The sequence below is a fragment of the Zalophus californianus genome, chromosome 4 (genome assembly GCF_009762305.2).
Source record: "Zalophus californianus isolate mZalCal1 chromosome 4, mZalCal1.pri.v2, whole genome shotgun sequence".
In the NCBI taxonomy this organism is placed as follows: Eukaryota; Metazoa; Chordata; class Mammalia; order Carnivora; family Otariidae; genus Zalophus; species Zalophus californianus.
In genome coordinates this window covers 141,361,000-141,388,329 of record NC_045598.1, presented here as the reverse complement: position 1 = coordinate 141,388,329, position 27,330 = coordinate 141,361,000, and the positions used below count along the sequence as shown (strand labels likewise).

Sequence of the window (27,330 nt, the reverse complement as noted above, 5' to 3'; positions counted from 1 at the left end):
CATGGATGAATAATCTTCTGCAGCTTCTTTGCACTCAATTCTGAATTAACTATTCCTTTAAAGATATTTGAATACACAACATTCAGTATCTCTATTAGAAAACTACCATTTTGATATGAAGGGGAAAAAAAAAACAACCTTCATTCCTGAAGCTATATTCTTTGAATGGGCTGGCATTATTAGCCCCATTTCTATAGTGAATACAATGGGAAACATCATCAGACAAATAATGCCATATTAATTTTCTAACAACATTGAAATGAATCAAATACGCACTCAACACTGAAAATAAAATAGTAACAGTCTTGTTTTCAGTTGTGTGTAAATCTGTGATGTAGGCTTCAAGTAAAAATGTAATAATTGAATTAACCCTTTTCAAAGATTATCAGACACCAGACACAGCCAATTGCTAGCTCTGCTTTGAAAAGCCCAACAACAAGCCTATTAAGACAACCATAAACACAGACACAGATGTGTACACACAAACACACACACACACACACAGCATAATTATCACCAAAATTTTAAAAAATGAGCAAACAATAATCCATGTATAGGTTTCAGTCTTATAATTAACTTGTTGTAAATTTATTGGTGTTCAAACCCATCTACAGAGGGCCCTTCTCTCTTAAGCTCAGGTAAGTGTGCAGTATAATTTCTGCTTCTGTTCCTCTGCACTGCACATGGCTCAACCGTGGACCTCTTAAATGGATGGCCCTCACAGTTTTTGGTGTCAGCTGCAGTTATGGTTGTGGAACTGTTTATTTTTTTTTAAGATTTTATTTATTTATTTGAGAGAGAGAGAGAGAGAGAGCATGAGTGGGGGAAGGGGCAGAGATTTAGAGGGAGAAGCAAACTCCCCACTGACATGGGGACTTGATCCCAGGACCCTGGGATCATGACCTGAGACGAAGGCAGACGCAGATGCCTAACCGACTGAGCCACCCAGGCATCCCTGTGGCTCTGTTTAAACTATCAGCTGAAGCTGTTTAAAACCATGAAAAAGAAAGCTTGTTTCTTTAGAGTTTGTCATCTAAAGAAAGATACAAAAATGTCCTAGTAATTACAGATTTGTCTTGTCATATTTTAAATGATTCCCCAACCACTCTAAAGGATATTTAAGAACAATTACCTTTTATATACTTTAAAATGATTCTATCCCTGTCCCTAAAGCATGTGGACAATGGAAATGAGGTCCTTCCCTGATAGGAAATAAAATATTAATATCTATCCTCTCGATAAATTAATGCATACTTTGTTGCAAAAAGGATTTTTTTAAACGCCAGACTGTAAGTGAAGAAAAAGTGAAGAAATTCAAAGAAAGATAAAAGAAGGAAAGAAAAATAAGCCTAGATTGTAACCATAGACAAAACATGTATCTTGTGGATTTTGCACATTTTCTAGACATGAACATCTATATATTAGCTCCAGTAAGTACAGTGGTCATCACAAGTGAGAAACATTCAATTGCAGTGTCCATAATATAAAAAAAAAATCTGCTACTTAGGAAAAGTCTAATTATTTTTGGCAGTAAAGCCTGAGAGAAAATTCTCCTGTCATCTATGCAGAGAAGTAACTATTATAGTCGTGTAACCAAATGATCTCTAAAAATACAGGAAGTATTACAGGATGTTTTTACACTTTCAGTTAAAGTGCACAAATGTGGTATGCCAGACTATTAGGGTTATTAGTCTTAGTGTTCTTATTCATATACAAGGATATTCCATTAGAAAGTTAAACTTCATGTTTGTTTTTCTAAGAAGACAGAAGCTGCAAAGGTTTGTTGAATTGCCTCTGGAAGAACTAATCACTATACTGGATGTTACATGGGGCTCTATTTCAGTTTTTACTAAAGCCCCTAAAAGCAATGAGAAAACAACAGGGCATGTACTCCCACATTCCAAAGTGCAAGGCTCGACCCCAGGTAGGGCAGGCAAAGTATGTGGCCAAGTTGGGTATTGTGACACTCAGACCTATGTTCCTTTCCAGAGCATAGGTTAAAGAAGGTTATAAAAGATACATGTCAGGGCATCTGGGTGGCTCAGTCGGTTGACGTCTGACTCTTGATTTTGGCTTGGGTTATGACCTCATGGTTTGGGATCGAGCCCTGTGTCAAACTCCACGCTGAGTGTGGAGCCTACTTAAGATTCCCTCTCTCCCTCTGCCCCTGCCCACACTCTCCCCTCTCTAGAAAGAAAGAAGGAAAGAAGGAAGGAAAGAAGGAAGGAAGGAAGGAAGGAAGGAAGGAAAAGAAAGAAGAAAGAAAGAAGAAAGAAAGAAAGAAAGAAAGAAAGAAAGAAAGAAAGAAAGAAAGAAAGAAAGAAAGAAAGAAAGAAAGAAGAAAGAAAGAAAGAAAGAAAGAAAGAAAGAAAGAGAAAGAAAGAAAGAAAGAAAGAAAGAAAGAAAGAAAGAAAGAGAAAGAAAGAAAGAAAGAAAGAAAGAAAGAAAGAAAGAAAGAAAGAAAGAAAGAAAGAAAGAAAGAAAGAAAGAAAGAAAGAAAGAAAGAAAGAAAGAAAGAAAGAAAGAAAGGAGGGAGGGAGGGAGGGAGGAAGGGAGGAAAGATAGATGTCGGAAATATTAAATCGCTCTTTTCTTTGGAGTAGTTGAAGTGAATGGTATTTTTTTTTTCTGATCCCCTTGGGGGAAGGAAGGGAGAAGATTACTTCCCTTCACCTCTAGTCAGGTGAGAGAGAGTCCAGTGGAACATGCTGAAAGCTTGATATGTGTCCCTTAGAGTTTGGGGATTATGTTTCTGACTCATGGCCCCAAAATATTTTAAGAGAAACTTAATGCAATTGCCTGCTCAGCTCTACAAGAAGAATAAGCAACCATATTAGAAACCAGCTGTGCTTCCAAAGACAACAGAGAGGAAGATGCTTGTTTTCCATGGAGTAAATGGATGTCAGCCATGCAAAAGAATACTGGACTGAGATAACTTCATCCAGGAGCAAGGAGACATCCGCAAACAGAAGATAGAGATGTATTCATCACACCCAGAAGCTGAGAATACGTCCTACATGGCCAGCAAGAGGAGAGATGTTGTTGTAGTCAGAAGCTCTAGTGAGGACTGGGTATTTACCACAAAGATACAAATGTAGGGATCTGAAGGGGGTACGTGCACCCCAATGTTTATAGCAGCAATGTCCACAATAGCCAAACTGTGGAAAGAGCCAAGATGTCCATCGACAGAAGAATGGATAAAGAAGATGTGGTACATATACACAATGGAATATTATGCAGCCATCAAAAAGAATGAGATCTTACCATTTGCAACGATGTGGATGGAACTGGAGGGTGTTATGCTGAGTGAAATAAGTCAATCAGAGAAAGACAGGTTTCATATGACCTCACTGATATGAGGAATTCTTAATCTCAGGAAACAAACTGAGGGCTGCTGGAGTGGTGGGGGGTGGGAGGGATGGGGTGGCTGGGCGATAGACATTGGGGAGGGTATGTGCTATGGTGAGCGCCGTGAATTGTGCAAGACTGTTGAATCACAGATCTGTACTTCTGAAACAAATAATGCAATATATGTTAAGAAAAATAAAAGAAGAAGATAGCAGGAGAGGAAGAATGAAGGGGAGTAAGTCGGAGGGGGAGACGAACCATGAGAGACAATGGACTCTGAAAAACAAACTGAGGGTTCTAGAGGGGAGGGGGGTGGGGGGATGGGTTAGCCTGGTGATGGGTATTAAAGAGGGCACATTCTGTGTAGAGCACTGGGTGTTATGCACAAACAATGAATCATGGAACACTACATCAAAAAAATGTTATTTTATGTAATACATAATAAATGTAATAGGTTTACATGTAAAAAAAAAAAAGCAGCTCTAGTGAGGAATCTCTGACGACGACAGATATGCTCCATTAGAATCTGTTTGAACTCAGTATGGCCCACTGAGGAGTAATGCTAACCACAGGATAGCAGCGAAGTATGGCTTTTGCTACTGCCTGCCCCTCACCTCTCCCCACTGCTAACTTGAAGGAAGTCAAGAACAAGAGGTAGCTGGGTAAGGATGGAAAGCAATGAAAGGAAAACTAAAGAAATACAGAGGGGAGAGCAGAAAATAAGCTGACCGTCTCCCTTCCCCACTATTGGCATCCCGTCAAAAAATAGGCCTGAGTTGGATAAAAGCAAAGGGTTTAACTTAGGAGAGGTTTCGAATTTTGACTGTAATGCAAATGGACTAGTGAACGCACTAATAGAACAAAATGTCAAACATTTTAGAATTTATTCTTCATATTATCCCAAATGTCAAGGTCAAGAAAGACAAATAAGACCTGAGGAAATGTTCCAGATTAAGATAAAATAAAGAGACATGACAACCAAATACAGTGCATGATCCTGGACTGGATGATTTGGGGGAAAAAAACATAAGACATATTAAAGGTAAAATTGATGAAATTTATATATAGACTGTGGATTAGATAATGCTGTTGTATAAATGTTAAAGTTCTTGATATTTATAATTATACAATTATTTTATTATAAGTTGTATAAAGTTGACACTTGAAAAATGTGGGGGTTAGGGCCGCCGATCCCCCTCAAAGTTAAAAATCCATGTATAATTATTGACTCCCCCCCGAAACTTAATTTAACCCCCCACAGGGTTGACCAGAATCATTACTAATAACATAAACAGCCAATTAACACATATTTTATATATTATATGTATTATATGAATATAGTATGTAATAAAGTAAGCTAGAGAAATATGTTATTAAGAAAATCATAAGGAACACAATACATTTACAGTACTATCCTGTAAAAGTCTGCATATAAGTGGACCCACACAGTTCAAACCCATGTTGTTCATGGGGTTAACTGTATGTAATTTAATTTAGTACAAAAAGTTAAATTAATTTTTTAAATTAAAAATTGATATAATATTTAATATATATTATATATTATATATAGGGAGTCTGTTTGGGATTCTTTCACTCCCTCTGCCCCTCTCTACCATGCTCATGCTCTCTCTTTCTCTCAAATAATAAATAAATCTTTTTTTAAAATTCTAATTATTAATGAGAAAATGTCCTTGTTCTTAGGAAAAATATGCTGAGGCATTTACATGTAAAGGAACATGAAGTTTGCAATTTACTCCCAATTTACTGTTAAATTATATATTCTCAAAAATTTTAATATTAATATATGTGAGTGGAGAGACAGAATGATAAAGCAAATAAAAGAAAATGTACACAAATGATAATTCTAGGTAAAGGGCATGTAGTTCTTTGTATGAATTTTGTACCTTTTAAAGTGTGCAATCATATCAAAATAAAAGTTATAAGGAAGTGAAAAATGAGTATTATCTTCTTCTATCCTTTGTCTTCAACTCTGCTCCAAAAGAGGATCAAGGTCAGGAGCAAAGATTCCTTATTTTAGGTTATGTTTCTCTAGATAGGATGATTAAGGGGAAGTTAACTTTCCTCAGGAAAGAAGTATTACCCTAAAACAACAGATTTATCTCTAAGGAGGGAGGTGCAAGGGAAAGGGTTTCTAGAGAAAAGATGGTCAGGTTGGGTCCGGGATATGGGCCTGGAACCTTCCTCTCTCCTTCCTCTTTTCCTCCCTCTTTCCCCAGTGTCTTAGCTAAGTCAGCCATAAGGAAATACCACAGATTGGGTGATATAAGCAACAGAAACTCACTTCCTCACAGTTCAAAAGCTAGAAGTCTAAGATCAAAGTGTCATTGAGGTGGGTTTCATTCTGAGGTCTCTTCTCTTGGTTTGTAGTTGGTTCCTATCTCACTGTGTGCTCACAAGTTCTCTTCTTTGTGCATGTGCAGACAAAGTGAGAGCAAGAAAGCCCTCTTGTGTCTCTTCCTGTTAAGAGCACAAATCCCATCAAGAAGCTCTACCCTCGGGGCGCCTGGGTGGCTCAGTCGGTTAAGTGTCTGCCTTCAGCTCAGGTCATGATCCCAGGGTCCTGGCATCGAGCCCCGCATCAGGTTCCCTGCTCAGCGGAGAGCCTGCTTCTCCCTTTCCCTCTGCCTGCCCCTCTGCCTACCTGTGCTCTCTGTCTCTCTGTCAAATAAACAAATAAAAAATATCTTTAAAAAAAAAAGAGGCTCTACCCTCATGACCTCACCTATCCCTAATTACCTCCCAAAGGCCCCATCTCCAAATACCATTGAATGAGGGGGTTAGGGCTTCAACATATGAATTTTAAGAAAACAAAAACATTCAGTCCATAACACCCAACAATATTCTATTCTTGGTTTCCTTAAAACAACAAAAACAACAACAAAAACTCCTTCCCCAGTCTAATGGGAACCTTTGGAAGGAGTTAAGAAGTCAACCTAGATAGGGGAAATTACGAATAACTAACAAGCATAAGATGCCCAGCTTTACTTATAGCCAGAAAATGATTAAAAACCAAACCAAATCAAACCAATGACAATAACAAAACACTAAGATACTCTGAGGATTTTAACCTGGAAAGGGATGTTGTTATAATGCTTTATTTTAAGTGGGTATATTTTTTAAAGATTTATTTATTTGAGAGACAGAAAGGGAGAAAGAGGGAGGGAGAATGTACCCTGGTTGGTAGGGGCAGAGGGAGAGAGTAACTCAAGCAGACTCCCCACTAAGCATGGAGCTTGAAGTGGGGCTTGATCTCATGATGCTGCGATCATGACCTGAGCTAAAACCAAGACTCAGACCCTCAACAAACTGTGCCACCCAGTCGCGCCTAAGTGGGTACAATATCAAAGATAAACTCAGCAAAATATCCACAGAACATCTATTTAGGAAATGTTACTTACTTTTTTTTTTAAGATTTATTTATTTTAGAGAGAGAGAGAGTGCATGCATGTACACTAGTGGGGGATGGGTAGAGGGAGAGAGTCCTCAAGCAGACTCCCCACTGAGCACAGAGCCCGATGTGGGCTCCATCTCCTGACCCTGAGATCACGTCCTGAACCAAAATCAAGAGTTGGCCACTCAACCAACTGAGCCACCCAGGTGCCCCGAAAATGCTACTTACTAACGAATCCTCCAAGACAAACAGGTCAAAATTAAACTGCACAAAGTGAATTACAGCATAAGTTCTTTTTTGTTTTTTCTTCCCCCCTGTTAAATCAGTTCAATATCGAGAAACGTCCTTCTAAATGTTGAACACTACTCTGGAACAGCACATTTGAAAGCCATTCCTTCTGCTCTTTAATATTCATTAATTATTTATTGAGCAAATGTTCACCAAGAATCTATTATTTGTGACATTACTCCTGGCTTGCAGAAACACTAGTGAAAGAGATAAACAAGCTCAGTTTTTCCTGGGGTTTATATTCCATTTGAGGGAAGCAAAACAAGAGGTGGGAGAAGTATACATGGAGAGCTAGAAAAATAAATACCTGAGCATAATAGTTCTAGATCTGAACTATACTATACAGTACCACTAGCAACATGTGGCTCCTGAACACTTGAAATATGGCTAATGTGACTGAGAAACTTAATTTTCAATTTCATTTTATTTATTTTAACAATTTCAAATTTAAAGAGTTACATGTGGGTAGTGGCTACCATACTGGACAGCATAGCTCTAGATAGTGTTAAGTGCTGTGAAAAAATAAAACATACTGAAGTAATTAGATAGTGGGGAGGGGGTAGTATGTTTCATGGAGATTACATTTGAGTCTAGTTCTGAATAAAATGAAAAAGCAGCTATTCAAACAACTGGGGCATGACAATCGAGAAAGAGGGAAGAGTAAATACAAAGACCAAGAAGCAGAATGCATGAGTGAAGAGACAAATGAGCATCAGAAGTTGAAACAAGACCCATGTGACTGAAAGCTTAACAGCAAAGGCTAGGATGGGACAATATAAGGCTGAAGAGGACAAGGTACTTTTATATATTTGTAATATTGGATTTTATAGTAGAATTAAGAGTTTTTTTTTAAGATTTATTTGAGAGACAGAGAGCATGAGCGGGAGAGGCAGAGGGAGAGGGAGTGGGAGAGAGAATTTCAAGCAAACTCCACGCTGAGTGTAGAGCCTGATGTGGGGCTCCGTCTCATGACACTGAGATCATGACCTGAGCCGAAACCAAGAGTCAGATGCTTAACTGACTGTGCCACCTACGTGCCCTTAAGGGGTTGGTTCTAAAAACACATGAATAATCTGACTTCTATACTAATTTCAAAATCCTTAGCCTAATCAGGTTCCTGTCCAAAGAAAAAGAGCCAGGTAAAATGTGGAATGCACCATAAAAAAGTGTTTCTTTTGGCTTTCTCCAGAAGTGGAATGGATTTAATTAGAGATAGAAACGGTATGTTTTGAGTCTATCTTCTTTTTATGTAGGAAGTAACATGTTTTCTATGTTCTTAAGCTAGTTCTATAGTTTGGGGGGAATGATAAGTTAATTTTTTTTTAAGATTTTATTTATTTACTTGTCAGAAAGAGAGAGAGAGAGCATAACCAAGGGGAGCAGCAGAGGGAGAGGGAGAAGCAGGCTCCCCGCTGAGCAAGGAGTCTGATGTGGGGCTCAATCCCAGAATCCTGGGTTCGTGACCCGAGCCAAAGTCAGATGCTTAACTGACTGAGTCACCCAGGTATTCCAATAAGTTAACTGTTTGTTTTTTTTTTAAGTATTAAAAAAAAAAAAAATCACTCTTGAGTCTCACCAAAGAGGACCATTCTAGGAAAGCTAATAAAGGAAAGTATTGGCTAGGACAGAAATTTACAGGATTGAGTGGTACTTGAAGTATTCTAGAGACAGGACATTTTCATAGCTTTCATAAGCTTTATTTAGCATGAAGCTTAATCAACTGTTCTATATGAAGGAGCAATCAGATGACAGCCTGCAGTCCACAAAGTTCAAGGCAGTTGACTTTGGAATGTAAAGCTAGGGGAAAAATATTTTTCGTTAGTCAACAAGAATCTGGAAATCCACAGCCCCACTCACCAAATTCATAGCTCGAGTGATTGTGTCAGAATCTCATTACCAAAACTAAGGGTTCACCCTTACCTTGTATTGTATCTGAATCTATCCACACAATGACATGTTTGTAGTAAATTTTTCTCCTAATATGACCCCTTGTGATTTTTATTTTGCATGTGACTAACCTGATGAGGACCTTTTTTTTTATGTCATTTGTACCTCTTAATATATTTTAACAAATCAGAAACTAGAAAGTATAAGTCTACATTTTCTGGAAATAGGTAAAACATTCATTGAAAAGAGCAAGAAGGAAAACTTCTTCCTCAAGACACATGAGTTAGATTTGTTTTCTTTTGTTACTAAGTTCTTTGAATAGAAAAAACTTAACCCTCTAATTCCGTAAATCCAACCAAATTGGAGGACAGCTACATCAAAAATGATGGTGAGAAGGGCAAGTTTTATGTGGAACAGGATATCATTTAGAGAGCACTAAAGGTACAAAAAGCTTATTAAAATATATTCTATGATGTTGGCATCCAGGATAAAAACACTGTTAAGTATTTCTTCTACATTTATCCCACATGCTACCATTCACCAATGTCAGATTATTTAAATAAATATAAAATCTAAAAGGAAATTTTCTATCATGATTAATGCATTTAACTCTAGAAGAATGGCCTAAAAACAAATTCTCTTTCCTCAAACTCTCAGTGCTCCCATTGTACCCAAAGCCAATGTAGAAATAATTAATTCTGCAATAGTGTAGATAGAATAAGTCAAAGATTTCCCATATATACCCAGATATCCATGCAAATGGCATGAAATTTAAAGGAAGAATGTAGGTGTCAAAATGAAAGCATATTCAGCTTGACAGGAACCAAGTGCAACCAGGAAATGCGATTTCCCCCCATGTGAATACCAGAAAGCTGGCTAGAAGCCCTACTGTGGTAGACAGAGAGAAGACAGGAATTCAACTTTCTATCAGCCAATATTGTTTTTTCTGATGATCAAGTATATAAATGATCTAAAATGTTGAATATGGTGAGCTAAAAGTGCTAAAATTTATTTTTTTTAAGATAAAATATAAACTCCCTAGAGTTAGTCTTTCTGGTCAAATTCTAAAAAATGATATTTGCTATTGAGGTGTATACTCTAGCGATTAACTAAATCCAAAAGTGTGCAAACCACTGACTTTTCTAAAGACAGCTATCTCACAGCAACCAATTCCCCATATAAACTGTTGGACTCAATTCTAGAAAGTGAAACTCATCTGATCCAAGCCAGAGCATGTCAGAACTTTTTCTGGAAATAAAGGAGTCAGCCAGCTTCCTGGACCTACCCACCTGTATGAAGGAGGTATCACTGTTGACCTAGCCATATAAGGAAGATAAGGAAAATCCCCATGGTCTATTACCAGGAAAATGAGAATAGACAATGGATGGTCCAGAGTCAGACGACTTTATCTGTGCCCCTCCTACTATTTTTCTATTTTAGCTGTTTCTAATATGCATGCATTATTTTTCTTATTAGATGGAGAACTTTCTGGGAATTGACTTTGTTTTTAATTCATCTTAACCTAACACAGGGTATTTTATTTACAAGAAGGCCACTAATATTTAAGGGCATGGATGATCTGTCGGGTTTTTACTGGGCACTTTATCTGATATTCATGAAAGAGTGATCAAATAATTAAAACAATGAAGTTAGGTGTCCTGCATAGCACACAAGGCAAGGCTTTGAATTGTTTATTTAAAATGTGAATCTAGGGGGAAGAGGAAAAAGGGGAGTTATTAATCACTGGGCATGTAGTTTCGGTAAAGTAAGATGAACACACTCTAGAGACAGTCTGTAAAGTACTGTACCTACAGTCAACAACAATGTACTCTACACTTAAAATCTGTTGAGAGAATAGATCTCATGTTAAGTGTTCTTACCATAAAAATCTTTAAAAAAAAAAAAAAAGTTAATTTGAAGTTGGGTAAGACTATTCTCCTGGAAGAGAAAAGGGGAGAAAAGGCCCAAACAAAAAAATAAGTAGCACATAATTAACCGAAGGCAAACAGAGTCTAAAATAGCTATGATTACTCTTCCGTAAAATATTTGAGAGTATTTCTGTTTTCCTCTCCCCTTCTGGAAATGTTGTTCCTCAGCTCAGGATGGTACTAGAATACAGTCTGCTTTCATGCCTAAGTGGCTTAAAATAACAGGACAGCTGATGTATTTTTAGGGAAATCACCAAGGGACCTTCTGCAAGATTTAATTGTCTGGGTTCACTTCTGGATCTTAGTTTAGTTTCCAGGTCACTCCTCCTCCCCTCCGGCTCTTCTTTGAATCCAAAGAATGGCCTCCGGGGACGCATCTTTGCTGCCATTATTTGGGCATGCTTCCATCGGAGTCTGTCTCAGCTCTTAGATCCTCTTTTAAAGGTGACTAGGAAGACAGACACAACAGCCAGCAACAATAGGGAAATAGGTGGTAGTCCTAAAATAATAAACTTAGAGACATTTTAAGGGGAAATCCTTAAAAACCTAAAATATTATTAGGTGTTCGATAAATATGGAGTTAAGATGGCTTTTTATTAGCTTGTTCTTTCACTGACTGGTTGCTTTTTTTATATATATAAGATCAAACCTTGTATAATCTTTTTATTTCTATTCTTCATCCTCTTGAGTCTTCTTCCCCTTTGTCTTGTCTTTTCTTTGGTATCACACTATATACATATAAGAATGATAGGCACTGGATCGAACCTTGTATAATCCTTTCATTTTCCCTTCTCAAGCTGAGGACTCTTCCCCTTTCCATGTGTCTGCTACGTTTTCTTCTTAATCAGACCCTGAAGATGCTAAAAAAACAAAGCAAAACAAAATGTATTGATAGGCAATCAGACCCTAAGGCTCAAAAAAACAGACAAAAAAACAGTGGGATGACACTTCAAATAGACATTTATCAAAATGCCCTTCTGTTTTACACACAAAAGTCATTGCCTTTTCCTTACAAGGAAAGGCATTATTTGAGAAAGCCATATCACCTACAGCACTAAAAGAAAGAATCGCATAAGACTTGGAAGGCAGAAAACCTAAAAAGTAGATTCAAGAATCCCAAAATGTTGAAGGATAAGGCTATTAAATGTAGACTTAATAGCTTCAACTATTTTAAGACTTGATAACATAAATATGTAATTTCACATTATTCAAGTAATTTAACATATACCTATTTGGTATAATGCATTACATAAATTTAAGGAATTATTGTGATTTGTGAAACTATAATGGTGATTGTGAATCATCAAGAAAAGATGGAGCTATCTGTTTGACTACAGAATATTACACTTAATAAGTTAGGGCATGTGTAACACATTTTAGAATTTATTGAAACATTCTTAAAGATATGAAAAAATAAGACAATGATAAACTGACAAACTCTATTTCTGCACTGCTTAGTCATAGTTAAATTTACTTCTATGACAAACATTGTAGTAGAAAATTAATTTGCTTAGGCTTTTCAGATAAGTTTTTCTTTTCCAGAAAGCTCTTCTTCATCCCTGCTGTGGACTCACTATGAGCATAGTACTGACTAAAACTTAAGGACACAAAACGAAAAGCAAGCTTTGATGGGGTTTCTAAAGATGGCTTCAAGAAAAATGTGGAGTCCAAGTTCACAGCGTCTCATAACCAATCTAAAATAGCAACAGCCTTAAAAGGTAACACTGGACTTTACTGAATCCAGATAATACGAGGATTATCATAATAATTTGATGCTTTGGCTTCAGAATTAACACTGTACAGGATAAGATGAATACTTTTATGTGTGACCCAGACACACATACTCTGGGCTTCTAATTTAATAGTAAAGATCACAGATAGGTGGTACAAATACAACAACCCTGAAAGAACAAAGATGAATATTATGGTGACTATCTGCTTGAATAGGTACCAATAGATTATTGATATAAGCCCAGCCTCCGCGGAGATGTTTTGGTGAGCCTGGATATCACTCTGGTCATCAGGATATGTTAGAATGTCTTATTTACATTTCCAGTAAATTGAATATATATGTACTGTTCTTCCTGCTTACAAGAGTCAAGTATATTAAATTCCTCAATAAAAGCCATTTTAAAATACCATTGTTCCTTCAACATTTTCAGGATAAAATACCATCCATTTTACACAGCATACAATGCCCTCCATGGCCTTTCTCAGCAGGCTTAAATCCTAGAACTTGTCCAAATGAACAGTTCAGTTTTACAGAACTTCTTGAAATTCCTCAAACAAACCACCATTTCTCTAGCTTTGCCCATGCTATATCCTTTGCAATAAATGTTGAAAATGTTGGTTATTATTCCTTAGGTTGATTTCATGCCTCAAAATTGGGTCAGCACCCACAGTTTGAAAAAACATATATGATCAAAGGAGAAAGTATGAAAAAAGGAAGTGAATCTTGGGTAGAACTTTGTGAGATCCAGAATTTAACTCCTAGTTTGGGAAGAATGAACCTTCAAACAGGGGCAAAATTCAGAGACATTAGAGGAAAATACAGGTATGCTGTGAGGGAAGTAAAGGGGAAAGTATTTGAAAAAGAAACTATTATTTTTACTCATCACTTGTAGTAGCTAAATAATACCCATTTTATGAGTGTACCACATTGGTATTCTGCCAATTCCCAGAGAATGAAAGCCTTGGTTGCTTCTAGTTTATTCTCAGTACCAACAATGCTATGATGAGCAGTCTTATGTGTGCATCTCTATGCCCCTATTCTACTATTTCCTTAGCATAAATTCTTATGTAATTACTAAAATGGGTAAGTAAACAGTGTAACACCTAAAATGTGGTATATATAGCCAAACTCTTTTCCAGAAAGACTAAAAACTGTACTCTTGTCAACAGAAGATTAGAGTGCGATGTCTTTACGTACTCAAGCTACCACTGGAGTTAATATTTTATTCACCTTTACTATCGGGTAAATGGAAATACCAGTATTTCGTTATGCTTTAAACATGCATTCCTTTTACTCCAAAGAGGCTATGATTTCTTCATGTATTTATCTGCCGTTTGTATCAACATTGTGAATTGAATGTGCACATTTTTTGTTTAATTCTTATTAAGAAATGAGTTATTTTTGTTAATTCTTTACATATCCATAATACACTTTTCTCTTACTTGCCAGTTTGTTTTTCACATTTTAACTATGAAATAATATTTTTTAAATAAGTCTTAAAGGGATTTATCCAACATTTTTTTCCAATAAGGCAGTGTGTCCTGAAAACAGATTAAAGACATCAGATTAGTCTACATGCTCACTATACAAAACAAAAGCCAATTCTATAGTATGGTTGTCTTTTAAATTCCAAGGAATTGATGGGATATCACATTACTACGAGGAATATAAAAGTTCTATCAGAATTTGCCTGTTTAATAATAGACCACAGTGATTTATATTGCATTAATAAAAGAAAATATTTTTATTTAAAACAGTGGAATAAAAAAATTACACTAGTGACAGTAAACCTTAAAAATTTATTTAAAAAGTAGTATTATGGGAAGCAAACAGAAGTGCAAAAGTTCCTAGCCTAAGGCATCACCTTTCAAGTACACATTTGCCAAGGCAAGACATTTTTGTATCTACAGATATCGCACTCCAAAGTGATTACTGTTGCCATGTAAAATTAAAGCTCACAAAGGACAAAGGTAATGCAGTAGGCAGTAATTATTTAAAGTATAATATCTGTCAGATTAATGTAGACTTAATGAATGATGCTCATTGTGCATTAATACCATATGACAACTTCATGAAGAGCTCTTGAAAAACTTCAAGTGTAGGAAAATCTGGAGATGGCTTGTTTTTGAAAGAAGTCATTCTGAAAACTGACAAATTTCTAGGTCTAGAGATGGTGAACTAACCCACACGCGTGCTGCAGTTCGGTATTTGTCACAGCCCAGAACTGCTTTATTGTAACAGCTTCTATTGTGTCCGAATGACAATGAACATAGCCAAAATGACTCCCAGTAATTAACGTTATTGTGAAAGTTCTCAATGAAAAGCACACTCAAGTATTAATTAAAAGAGCAACCAAAGCCCACCCATTTTTTTCAACGTAAAAGTTTGGGTCCTTCTTAAAGCAAACTCTAATACCTTTTTGGCAAACTCTTTAATCCTTTTTTGAATTGCTTTCCCCAGCGGCAGTAAACAGACTATTTATAGTGCATTCTCTTCTGATTCCTTTGTATTCTGGTCTCTAAGCACAGTCTACATTAACAATAAACCAAACAAAGCAAAACAAAAAAAAAAATATTTCATCAAGATATCCAACATAAGTAAGTTGTTATTCCACACGCTCTTGAAAGAGCTCCCATTAGTGGGTTTCTACCGCTTTAAAATTTCCAAAGAGAAATCACTATTTACATCTGGGAGGTTGGCAATATTATTCTGGCAAAGGACCAGGAAGAAAATATTTTAGGCTTTGTGGACCTTATTGTATCTATCACAACTACTCAACTCTGCCAATGTAGCAAGAAGCAACATAGATACTTAAGGTAAACAAGTGCATGTAACTGTGCTCCAATAAAACTTTATTTACAAAAAGAGGTGGCAAGGAGGATTTGGCCCATGGACTCCAGTTTGTGGACCCCTGATCTATTTAATGAAATTCAAACATACATGACCTTTCACATCACACCAAGAGATACCTCTATAGGTTCATCTCCATCACAATCCCTCTACAAACCCTTTAATACCACCAGTCTGAATTTACTCCTGTTCTCTGTATTGTGATATTTCATGACACAGCTTGTTTTCATAGCATATCTCATTAATAGAGGAGAGGAAAAATAATTTTCCTCTACACTTCTGAGTTCTTGGCTAAGAGTCTTGTAATAAAAGGCTGATTAACAAGAGAAGAACAAACAAATTTATTAACATGTATACATTATGTATACATGGGAGGTGCTCAGGAAAAATGAGTTAACTCCTTGAGATGACTTATAATTCAGGATTAAATTAATAGGGAAAGGGGAAGAGGGATGTAGGTCTCTTAGGGGACAGTAAGTGATTTTTAGGAAAGGTGAATGGGGCCTTAAAGAATAGATAGGAAGTATGATAGTTTGTGACAAAGTTTATCTGGGTGCAGCACAGACTTCTAGTCTCTCCTGTGATAAGAATCAATCTTGCCTGGTTGATGAAACTTCTGGGTAGGTGCTGTAGATAAGCGGGTTCCTTTTGGAGGATCTGTCTTTAGGCACATAAAGGGAGTTCAGAGAAATCTCTACCTGCATTTATTGTTTTTCAAGTGTCTACAGCCCCAAATAATCAATACACCAAAAAGCATATATATATATTTGTTTTTTAAGATTTTATTTATTTATTTGACAGAGAGAGAGATAGTGAGAGCAGGAACACAAGCAGGGGGAGTGGGAGAGGAGAATCCCGCTGAGCAGGGAGCCTGATGCGGGGCTCCATCCCAGAACCCTAAGCGGAAGGCAGACGCTCAATGACTGAGCCACCCAGGTGCCCTCAGAAGGCATATTTTGATCAGCACGGGAGTTTTGACCTGCTCCGTTTCCGACCTGGGCCGGTTCACCCCTCCTTAGGCAACCTGGTGGTCCCCCGCTCCCGGGAGGTCACCATATTGATGCCGAACTTAGTGCGGACACCCGATCGGCATAGCGCACTACAGCCCAGAACTCCTGGGCTCAAGCGATCCTCCTGCCTCAGCCTCCCGAGTAGCTGGGACTACAGGCGCGCGCCACCGCGCCCGGCAAAAGGCATATTTTGAAGTTGCATATTCTACTACCCTCTACTACCAAGAAAGTCTTGGCCCATTCTTCACCTGAGAAATTTTAATTGTATTTAAACTAACTCAACTAATACTGTATCTTTTTTTGAAGTGTTTCTCAATCCCCTCTACACCCCAAACTGAGTTAATGACACCTCTTCCTGAGCTCAGAAAGCATTGCACTCTTATGCCCTACCACTCCTATCACGACTAAGGTTAAAGATTATATTTCATTCATTTCTAAATCTTCTGGATCTGGCATATGACAGAAGATCAACCAAAAAATTTTTTTGAAAAATGACTGAAGAAATCTTACCAACATAGGAGGTAGAGACTACTAGTTGCCTCTCAATATCCAATTAACACTTTGGTCCTTAGTATCAGACTCACTATTTTAAGTCAAACTCATGGCTGCCTAGAAAAATTATAATTTAAAATTTCCTTTACAAGTAAGTTCTGTCCAATGGAATCAACACAGAAGTAATTAGGCAAATTCTAGGTGATGCCCTTAGTGGAAAAGGACACAGAATTTTATTTGAGAAAAAATATGTTTTTAAATCACTCTCATTTCATTGTTTTTCATACAAGATTACATTTTTATCTTAATTATACAAAAACAAACTAAAGATAGTTATAATTAATATACTTAATGCCAATGTTTTGATCTACCAATATGTTTCTATAGAAATATGAAAATATTTTAATTGGGCTGGCATATTATTTTAAAACATTCCTTGTTATTCTGACATTATTTTAAAATAAAAACAGCTAGGGGTGCCTGGGTGCCTCAGTTGTTAAGCATCTGCCTTCGGCTCAGGTCACGATCGCAGGGTCCTGGGATTGAGCCCCGCATCAGGCTCCCTGCTCCGCGGGAAGCCTGCTTCTCCCTCTCCCACTCCCCCTGCTTGTGTTCTCTCTCTTGCTGTGTCTCTCTCTTTCAAATAAATAAATAAAATCTAAAAAATTATAAAAAATAAATGAAATAGAAACAGCTAAATATTCAAGGCATAAAGTTAAAAAGTAAAATTTTTAACTGTCTACCTATTGTAGAGAGTATTTCAATTATGAAAAGTTAAGGAATTATCTAAGTGCAAAGAGAAAACACCCTACTTTTATCTCCTAGAAAAAGGTTGAACAGTCCAATTAGGACAGTAAGTGGTCATTAGTAGAGAAGCAATCAGAAAGACTAGATTCTGATACCGTTTAAAATGGACCACAAGAGACATGTTATCTACAACAGTATATTAAGGATTGGAGTCATAAATAAACAGAATTTTCACTGAAATTCAGGCACCATAATCTATACAATCATATGTGACACTGGATTGTATGCAATCATATATATATATATTAAATTGTTACTATGAAATAAATCTAGGAGTTATAATAAGTGTTCACTACTTACTGTTTGCAAATAAATAGCATAAATGTTTTTATTGTTTGTATATTTCTGCAAGAGATACATATCAAAAGTTATCCACTACCCATATAGAATGGTGCTAGTAAAGGAGAACTTTTGAAGGCCAAGAGGCAAGTCATCTTAGAAAAGTTACTGGGTGATGTTGAAACAAATTATCTTCATCTCTAGCTTAGGAATAGAGGTGGATAAGTGAAGAATATACAGGAGGGTCAAATTTGGGTTCAAATTTGCCCATTGTCAGTTCAGTGTTAGTTGTCAAGAACATGAAGAGATATACAATGGTCCTTGTCAATCTTTGAGCTGTCAACTTGAAGTGGAATACTTCTGAGGGATACTTTTCAAGACTTGACATCGCCACTAAGTGGCTGAAATGAAGGAATATCAAAAACCAGAGCAGTTGAGGATATCAAAACACTACAAGTTCAGGATATTTCATCAGTTATGAAGAGTGATTTTGTGGTCACTGATAGGGCTATCAGGAGACAGTGTAGTTAATGAATTTATCCAGGAAAGGAAAAATCTAAAATCCAGTGAGTAAAACTGACGAGGACATCAAGAATGTAACGCAAGAGAATCATGTGGTGATTTAAAGAACATGTATTGTTTCATTGAAATAATGAAGGTAGTATTCCAGAGTGAGCTGTAAGGTGTTCTCTCCCCATAATAGGGAATCTATAAAGGTGGACCTGGTAACCTCCACTGAAAAGTTCCATAGAAATATGGACATGGGACATATAAAGGGTAATGTCACTCTTTTCCCACTAGCACAACAATCCTTAATGCTATAATGAGAAAAGTTATTAGAAATCTGGGCATGGATATACAGTTTAGTCCAGGCTAAATAGAATTATGAGTATCAGAGAAAGTTAACAGTGCAGGCAATAAAGAGCAAAAAGAGCCTTCCATGACATATTTGGGAACATTTTCTGATGCAAATACATTATCGGGGCACCTGAGTGGCTCAGCTGGTTGAGCGACTGCCTTCGGCTCAGGTCATGATCCCGGAGCCTGGGATCAAGTCCCGCGTCGGGCTCCCGGCTCAGCAGGGAGTCTGCTTCTCCCTCTGTCCCTCTCCCTTCTCGTGCTCTTTCTCACTCTCTCTGTCTCAAATAAGTAAATAAAATCTTAAAAAAGAGAAAGAAAAAGAAAATACACTATCATGGGTTATGCAGGAGGCAAATGTCAATGACAGAACTATTAATCCAAAGCCTTCAGAATCAAGTTAGGAGGTAAAGTGGCTGTAACCAGTCTCCCCAAGTGAGAAATAGTGCCGAAGTTTACCTTCACTGATCTGTGGGAGTACAAAGAAATCAGGATCTAGAGAGGCATTAATAATTCTATAATAGTTAATAATAAATGATGTAAAAAAAAACTCATACCAGTGCCAAAAATTAATGTTTTTATAAATAAAATGTTTACTGAAAAAATAATAAATGGGGACTTGAAAAATTCTGAAGGAATACAATCCTTATAATGAAATTCCATTGAATTGGTTCTCAATATATTAGAAATTTTAATATGTTTCAGGCACACTTCAAAAGAACTAGATGCAGTTGGTTCTCAATAAGGAAACTGAGTCATGGAATGGTTAAGAAAGATCACCAGGAAATGGCTCAAAGTACCACTGAAATTTTATCTTGTTTGAAGTACAAATGGAATAATGTTATCCACAATGGAAGGAAGGAAGGGAAGGAGGGTGGGTGGCAGGCAGGGAGGAGGGAGGGAGGGAAGATCAGTGGCATGGAGGAATATTAACTATATACGACATTAAGACACTTGATTGATTCGACAGTAAAACTGCCAAGATATTCAATAGTCAAATAACAAGTCTACTTAGTCGAATGGCTCAAACCACCAATCTACTAATTTTCTAGCACTTAGTGAAACAGAGAGACCTTTTAATGCATTAATATACTTGCATAAAATATATTTAATCTTGTATGCAATATATTTATGAGCTTTTCCAAAAATGTGTGGCATGTTTTACTATTTTAAATGATAATGAAAGGTTATAATTCATGTACTAAAACAACTTCTATTTACAAAATGTTTATTAGATAAAGTATCATATTCGCAATCCAGACACTATCACAAACATGCACACGGTTCAAAATTCACTGCATCACAGTTCTATCGTTTCACATGTGCTATTAACTGTATTACATGATCCAACTATATAACACAAGAGACTCAAAAAGAAAATATTTAAAATGTTGATTATGTAACGGCTGTAGTGACATTCCAATCTCTTTTAACACATTCTAGTATTCCAACCCTGTGATTACCAGAATAATTGCTGCACTGAGTCATACTGTCGCACTCATCTGTTGCAAGATGGCATGTTTAAAATTTTAACTGACAAAACACTTGTTTGATGATGGATGATGGAAATCAGAATACAAGAGAAACTCCCCTTCATAGTTTGTCCCTGAAATTTAGTATGTGTGGTCATATAGGCAGTCCATAATTTTCCTCATTTGGTTTATTTGAAGACTTTTAATTTATAACTACATTTCAAGTGTTTTTACCTCCTAATGTGTTGGTTTACCAATTTAACACTGTGCACTGAATCGCAAAGAGGAAAACAGATTTTTTTTTTTTTTTTTAAGAGCTCAGCTCTAGGCCAAGAAATAGAATAACTTTTTGATTGTTAAGGTACATATGTTTAGATCCAAGGAAAGCATTATTGAAAGTTACAAGGGCAGCCTTTTTCAGAAACCTAGGCCATCTAAAACCATCTAACAAATTCTTTTGAATTTAAAGGAATAAAAAGATGGAAATTTTTTCATAGCTAGCTTGTTAGATGTAGGCCAAATTTATGATACAATACAGCTATATTATTTATGTGTTATATGAATAGTGTACTGCATTCCTTTGTATAAAATATACTTAATTTTGTATGCAATATATTTATGATATATTTATGAGCTTTTCCTAAAACTTGAGACATGTTTTACTATTTTAAATGATTATGAAAGATTATAATCCATGTAACATTTATTAAAACAACTTCTATTTATAAAATCCCTAGTTGGAGGAAACAAAGATGAGTAAGTTATGGTCCTTGCTTTTAAGAATCATGCAGTATACTGCAGTATATCACTGCTTCTAAGAATATTATGTCACAGTTTAGAAGGAAAAAGGCTTTCTGATTTTAACCATCTCCTCTATCTAGCTTCTATTTCAAGCCTGGTCCCATTTCCCAAGAATAATCGATACTTGTAACTTCTATTTGTAGACACAGTCACCAACTTTACTATAATAGCCTTTCCACTATATTAAATAGTATGAAGTAAGGTCTGTGGGGTACTGATGAGCGCATCCCTGACGTACTTCACTGACCTGCAGTGGAAAACAAGATATATAGCAAAGGGGAGGAAGAGCTGATTGCCAAGAAGGTTGGCTGGAGTCTGGGAGGATAGAGTCTGATTAGGAAAAAAAAATGGGACTACACTACCAGGTACCATGTAAAACACTTATGGATGAATAGATGCATTCTAGATCAAGCCACCCAGCCCAACTTCACAAAAAGTAGCCTTAACCCCATATTTACAGAATCAACAAAGTCAAGTTTTGGTTGAAGTAGGGTCTCTGGCTTTGAATCTTGGCTCTGTCACTTACAAATTACTGACCTTCTTTGAGTCTCAGTTTCTTCATCTGCAAATGGTGTTGAAAGGCCAAATCAGAGTGCGTGAGGATTCAATGAGATAATGTATGAGATGAGTTTGGCACACAACATGCACACATACAGCAAAAGCTCAGGAAGAGGTCATTATTTTTATTTGTTTTTCTCTTTTTTTTAGCCTTCTTCTTTCTTCTATTTTCTCCTAGCATTTTTCTTCCTGCCAAAATTATTTCCAGGTTAATTTCTTCCTCTACCATTTTTTTTCTTACTACAGTTTATTCCTGTCTTTTACCCACCCAGAATGTGATCTATGGTGGAGAATGTTTCATGTGAGCTTGAGAAGAATGTGTACTCTGCTGCTGTGGTATGGGGTGTTCTAAAATTGCTAATCAGATCAAGTTGATTGATAGTGCTACTCAGGTCAACTAATTCCTTACTGAGTTTCTGTCTGTTTGTTCTGTCAGTTACTGAAAGAGAGGTGTTGGAGTTTGGGTGGCATGGGGGTAATGTATGGAGAGGAGGAAGAGTTCCATAATCTTATGATTAAGTCTCATTTTTTTTTAGTGTTACCCCCAAACCAAGTGAGACAAGAAGACTAAAGGGGCTCTAGTGGTAGAAATCTTCTTCCCAGTTGGGGTAAGGCTCTGGGAAGGACTATTTTCCTGGAGAACAAGTCTTTGTGATGGCAAATGCTCTGGACATATTTTACAATGACTACTCTTCCCCTCTCCCTTCTAGAACCATGAGAGGGTCTTCCTCAGTTCCTCAGGGAGCAAAACCCATGACACAATGGGAATATCCTCGAAGACTGTAAAGAGTTTTTCATAATCACACTAGTCTGTACCCTCTAGAAATTCATCAAAATTACCACTTCAGTGATCCTTAACCAGTTTATGGCTCCAGTGGCTTCTGTTCCAGGTAAGCAGATTTTGGATATGCCTTTCTAGATTAGTCTGTCCTTTCTCGATTCAGCTTGGCAGTTTGCCTTGAGATCTTATTTCTCTGATGTGTCCAGGAAAAACCACTGACTTTCAGTTTGGCTTTTCTTATAAGGGCAGGAATGATGAGTTCCAAGATCATTACCTGTTGAAATTAAAATCATGAGTCCTACTTCTGCTTTTATTTTTTTTTTAAAGATTATTTACTTATTTATTTGAGAGAGAGAGAGCAGGAGCAGGGGGAGAGGGAGAAACAGGCTCCCCACTGAGCAAGAAGCCTGATGCGGGGCTCGATCCCAGGACCCTGGGATCATGACCTGAGCCGAAGGCAGACGCTTAACCAACTGAGCCACACAGGTGCCCCTACTTCTGCTTTTAAATCTCTGCATTTCCTCTTTACTTTCCCTAAGACTATCTTTCTTCCCCTCTTCTTTCTACCACTATAATCAGAAAAAGCTTTTCTCCACCAGGCAAATAACAGTTTTCCTTAATAAATGACTTGTCATTAGGAAATTTTGGTATTTTGAGACATCTCAAAAAATGAAAAAAAGTTGAAAAATGGACCCATGGTAGTTCATCAAATCTAAGTAAAAATTACTTTCATGGAAAACTCCAGGGAACTTTGACTCCTGGAAGTTCATAAGTTAGCCAATAATCAGAGGCACTGCAGAAAGTGACAAAAGTTTCCTAATAATTTTAGTTGGAACCATCAACTTAGATCAAGAATCTAAAATCATGTTTTAGTTTCCTAATTCCAGTTCACTTGAGTCAGACAAAAAAATGGAGTATGTAAAAAGGCATTAGGAGAAGCCTTTATAGCTATACAAGGGAACAATGTTTTTGTGTTCTGATACATAGCAGGTACTAAGTAACCATTTGCTCAATGAACGAACAACTCCATTTCATTTTAACTCCAAACGCAACTACAAATAAATATTAAGGTCTGTATATTTGGTATTTACATTTAATTCTGTTGTGCAGCCAACCCACAAGGCATATATGTTTATAGACATTTATATATATATATATAAAATTATATATGAAGTGCAACTTTATCACAGTAATAAATTGAGAGTGAGGTTTTTTTGTGTGTATATGCACATGTATGTGTGTGCATACATTTACAAATACACATATATGCTTATATACCACATGTATATGTAGATATATATGGTACACATATATAAAAATAGAGAGAAAGGGAGAGTGGAATGACAAGACATAAGGAAAACATCAAGTTTAGAATGTTCATCATATACCTACCTATATTTCATAATGGTCTAGGTAACACAGATCAACAGTTGGTATTATTTGCTTCATGAAAAACCTAAGCAAAATACAGTAAATCTGATATCATTCTGATTTTGATAGATGTGTGTGCTTTTCTATAAAATCACTACTACTACAGAAATTTGGAATTTCAATTCCAAATTTTGGAATTAGAATGTGGAGAAGTATTTACCCAGCTCATGTTTTAAAATGAAAAATATTTTAGTTAAAAACTATGTACACTGACACCATTTATGAATTTTAAGTACAATACAAGGGCTTTACATAGACATTTAAAAATAAGTTGTAGAACAAGAAAGAGAACAAAACTAGTTACATATTTGAATTCCATCTTCACAAATTACCTTAGAGAATTTGTACCTTTTGAAAAAAAATATTTTATGACTAACACAGTTCAAAAGATACATTTTCCTTGGAAGTTTAACAGGAACACATTCTAATATATTTATGTGATGAAAGGATGAGGAAAAAAATATATTTCTTCACCTCACATAGCTCCATCTTTCCTAAGCTTTTTCTATGCACCAATGACTCAAAAACTGTTAATAAAAGCTCCTTACATTTGGAAAATATTGACGCTTCCTAAAAAACCTCTCTTCTAGCTATGATTAAAGGAATGTGAAGTTAAAAAGACAACCAGCAAAGCACTTCTGAGCATGTCAGTTGGTATCTGCAACAACCTTAAGAAGACATTAAGGAAGCTCTCCCTGGCCTTTTTATCACAGACAATGAAAAGGAACAACCACTCCCTCTTCTCAGCAGGAGTGAAGGTTATGCATTTATTTGGTCAGCTATTCACAACATAAATGCAGTTTAGATTCTTTCTAATAGATGTATTAAAACTACCTTCACACCAACGGCAAAATCTGACTCTTTGTAAAAGTCAAACATTTCTTAGAAAAACTTTAACATCTATATTCACTATGAAGACAGTACCATGACAAAATACTGAGAAATTCTTTCCAGCTTAGTCTTATTTAGCACAAATAAATACAATTCTTCCATTTTGTATGTAAGTGGAACCAATCTATTTATTCTATAAATGTTGAATGGAGATGAACCTTCTTTAAGATACCCACTCAGACATTATGTTCCAGCTCCTGATGCAACCACATGATTGGCTGAGACTCAGCCACATGAAGAAGCAGATGTATACAGTTGACCCTTGATCAACACAAGTTTGAACTGCGTAGGTCCACTTATACATAGACTTTTTAGATAAACACAGTATAGTATGGTAAATATATTTTCTCTTGCTTAAGATTTTCTTGGAGCGACTGGGTGGCTCAGTCAGTTAAGGCTCTGCCTTCAGCTCAGGTCATGATCCCAGGGTCCTTGGATCAAGTCCGGCATCAGGGGCTCCCTGCTCAGTGGGGAGTTTGTTTCTTCCTCTGCCCCTCACCTGCTCATGCTCTCTCTCTCTCAAATAAATAAATAAAATCTTCAAAAAAAATATTTTAATAACATTTTCTTTAACTTTTTATAAAAATACAGTACATAATACATACAACATACAAAATATGTGTTGTTTATGTTACGGGTAAGGCTTTGGGTCAACAGTAGGCTATTAACTACTAGTGGGGAGTCAAAAGTTAGACATGGATTTTCGACTGCATGGGGGTCCCTAACCCCCAAGTTGTTCAAGGGTCAACTGCATTTCAAATTCACTTAAGAGAAAGACTCTTGGTTGAATATCAATGCGAAGTGTATGTTAAGCACTTTAATTCACTTAACTGTGTTAACAGCCATTCCTAAATGAAAGTTTTATCCATATCAAAACCAACACATGATGGCAGGCCATTCTATCCCCACGAAAAAACCTAAAATAATTTAACAAAGAGAAAAAATGTTAATGAACCATCTTTCATTCATTGCAGTCAAAATATGTAAAGTTTTAGACAGTGAAACTGATGCATTAGCTTCATAAAACCTCACTGTTACTTTGCCTATATTGTAAATATTACAATGGCAAAGATTACATTTGTCCTATTCTCCACTCTATTCTCATCCCTCCCCATATTGCTCTTCAATTGTTGAGTATTTGTTGACCTTTCTATATGTGTAGCACTGTGCTAAGCAGCATGGTTTTTCTCAGCAAATAAAACACTTGATATTCCTCACCAAACAGCCAGTAATGTGGTAAAAGGAAAATTAAGGAAGTGTGAAAAAAAAAGAACATATAAGTGTTACAACTGCTATAAAAATAAAACTAGAAAACCTACCACATGATAGAAGTCTGCCACAGTTATGAAGTCAATGAAGATTTTAGGAGGATATGATGAGTGATGTGAGTTGAAAGATAAACAGTAAATGAGGGGCAGACAGAGAAAAGAGCATGTGCAAATGGCCAGTGGTGTAGTGATGTGAAGGGCAGTGAAAAAACTATTATGGCTGGACGACAGAGAGTGAAGAACAGGCTGATATGCTATAGATATAGGTAGAGGATTAGGCTGGTAACATTTAGCTCATATTCAGGATGTAGGTCCTCATCCTAAAAACAACAGAAAAGATCTCCGTGCTGTTTCACAGGGCCACATTCTTGGTTTAATGTTCTGCTATTGTCATATTAAACTTTTAATAATTTTTGGGAAAAAGCTCTGCACCTTCATTTTGCACTAGGCCTCAGAAAGAACAGAGCCAATCCTATCGCAGGAAGTTAATGCTGGATTCAGGTAGACATGTTTTATGGCTATCTTAGTTGTCTACAAAGAAATAATGGTAACAGACTAAATTGAAGCTGGAGGGAAAGGGTATTCAGGAGGAAAAATTGTAAGGATTGGTAACACACGTAAATATTTAACAATTTAAGTAATGACTGAAATAATAAAGAACAGAGGAAAGGAAAATGAAGATGAGGAGGGAAAGAAGAAAAAGAAAGCACAAAATAGTCCATTTTCATGAAACCTAAGATTGCGCTTTTCCGACCCTGGCAAATTACATTTCACTGGCCGAGTGAGACAAAAAGCACGGCTCTGATCATAACACTTTCTTCCTCAAAAATTTTCAATAATACAGCAGACATTGATAGTTGCCTAACAAAATCAGTCCCCTTTCCTTATCCTCCTCGCTAGCAGAAGCCTGATTTTATTCCGTAGAAACCCTTCTTTACAGGACCACATGCTTCGGTAAGCCAATTAGGGCAAACCCATTCCCTTTGCTGGTTATTAGTTTAGAAACCAGGTGGGCACAGTTCTAACCAATGTGCTAGGAGGAGAAATCTGCTTGAGAGCTTTCCTCACTGCGAAAGAAACACCTCTAATATCTCCTCCTCCCGTCTTGCACTTGATCCTGGCACATGACCCCAGAATCAAGGTAGCCGTCTTGACATCATGAGGAAAGGGACAATAAGCTCAGGATAGGAAGCAAGATGGTAAAAACTCACATTCAGCTGCTGAATGACAGAGCCTC

The 27,330-nt window shown here is 36.6% G+C and overlaps 1 protein-coding gene across 7 annotated transcripts in view; it reads right to left on the bottom strand.

Moving 5' to 3' along the window:
- Positions 1-27,330, bottom strand: part of RALYL (RALY RNA binding protein like) — a 685,749-nt gene that overhangs the window by 536,571 nt on the left and 121,848 nt on the right. For 3 of the 7 annotated variants that reach the window (XM_027580074.1, XM_027580081.1, XM_027580131.1), the window contains exon 1: positions 11,629-11,723. The exons of the other annotated variants lie outside the window; for them this stretch is intronic. In XM_027580074.1, the coding sequence (XP_027435875.1) occupies positions 11,629-11,683 (55 nt within the window). In that variant the 5' untranslated portion in view covers positions 11,684-11,723. Of the gene's footprint in view, positions 1-11,628; positions 11,724-27,330 lie in introns of those variants that run through there. 7 annotated transcript variants of the gene reach the window in all.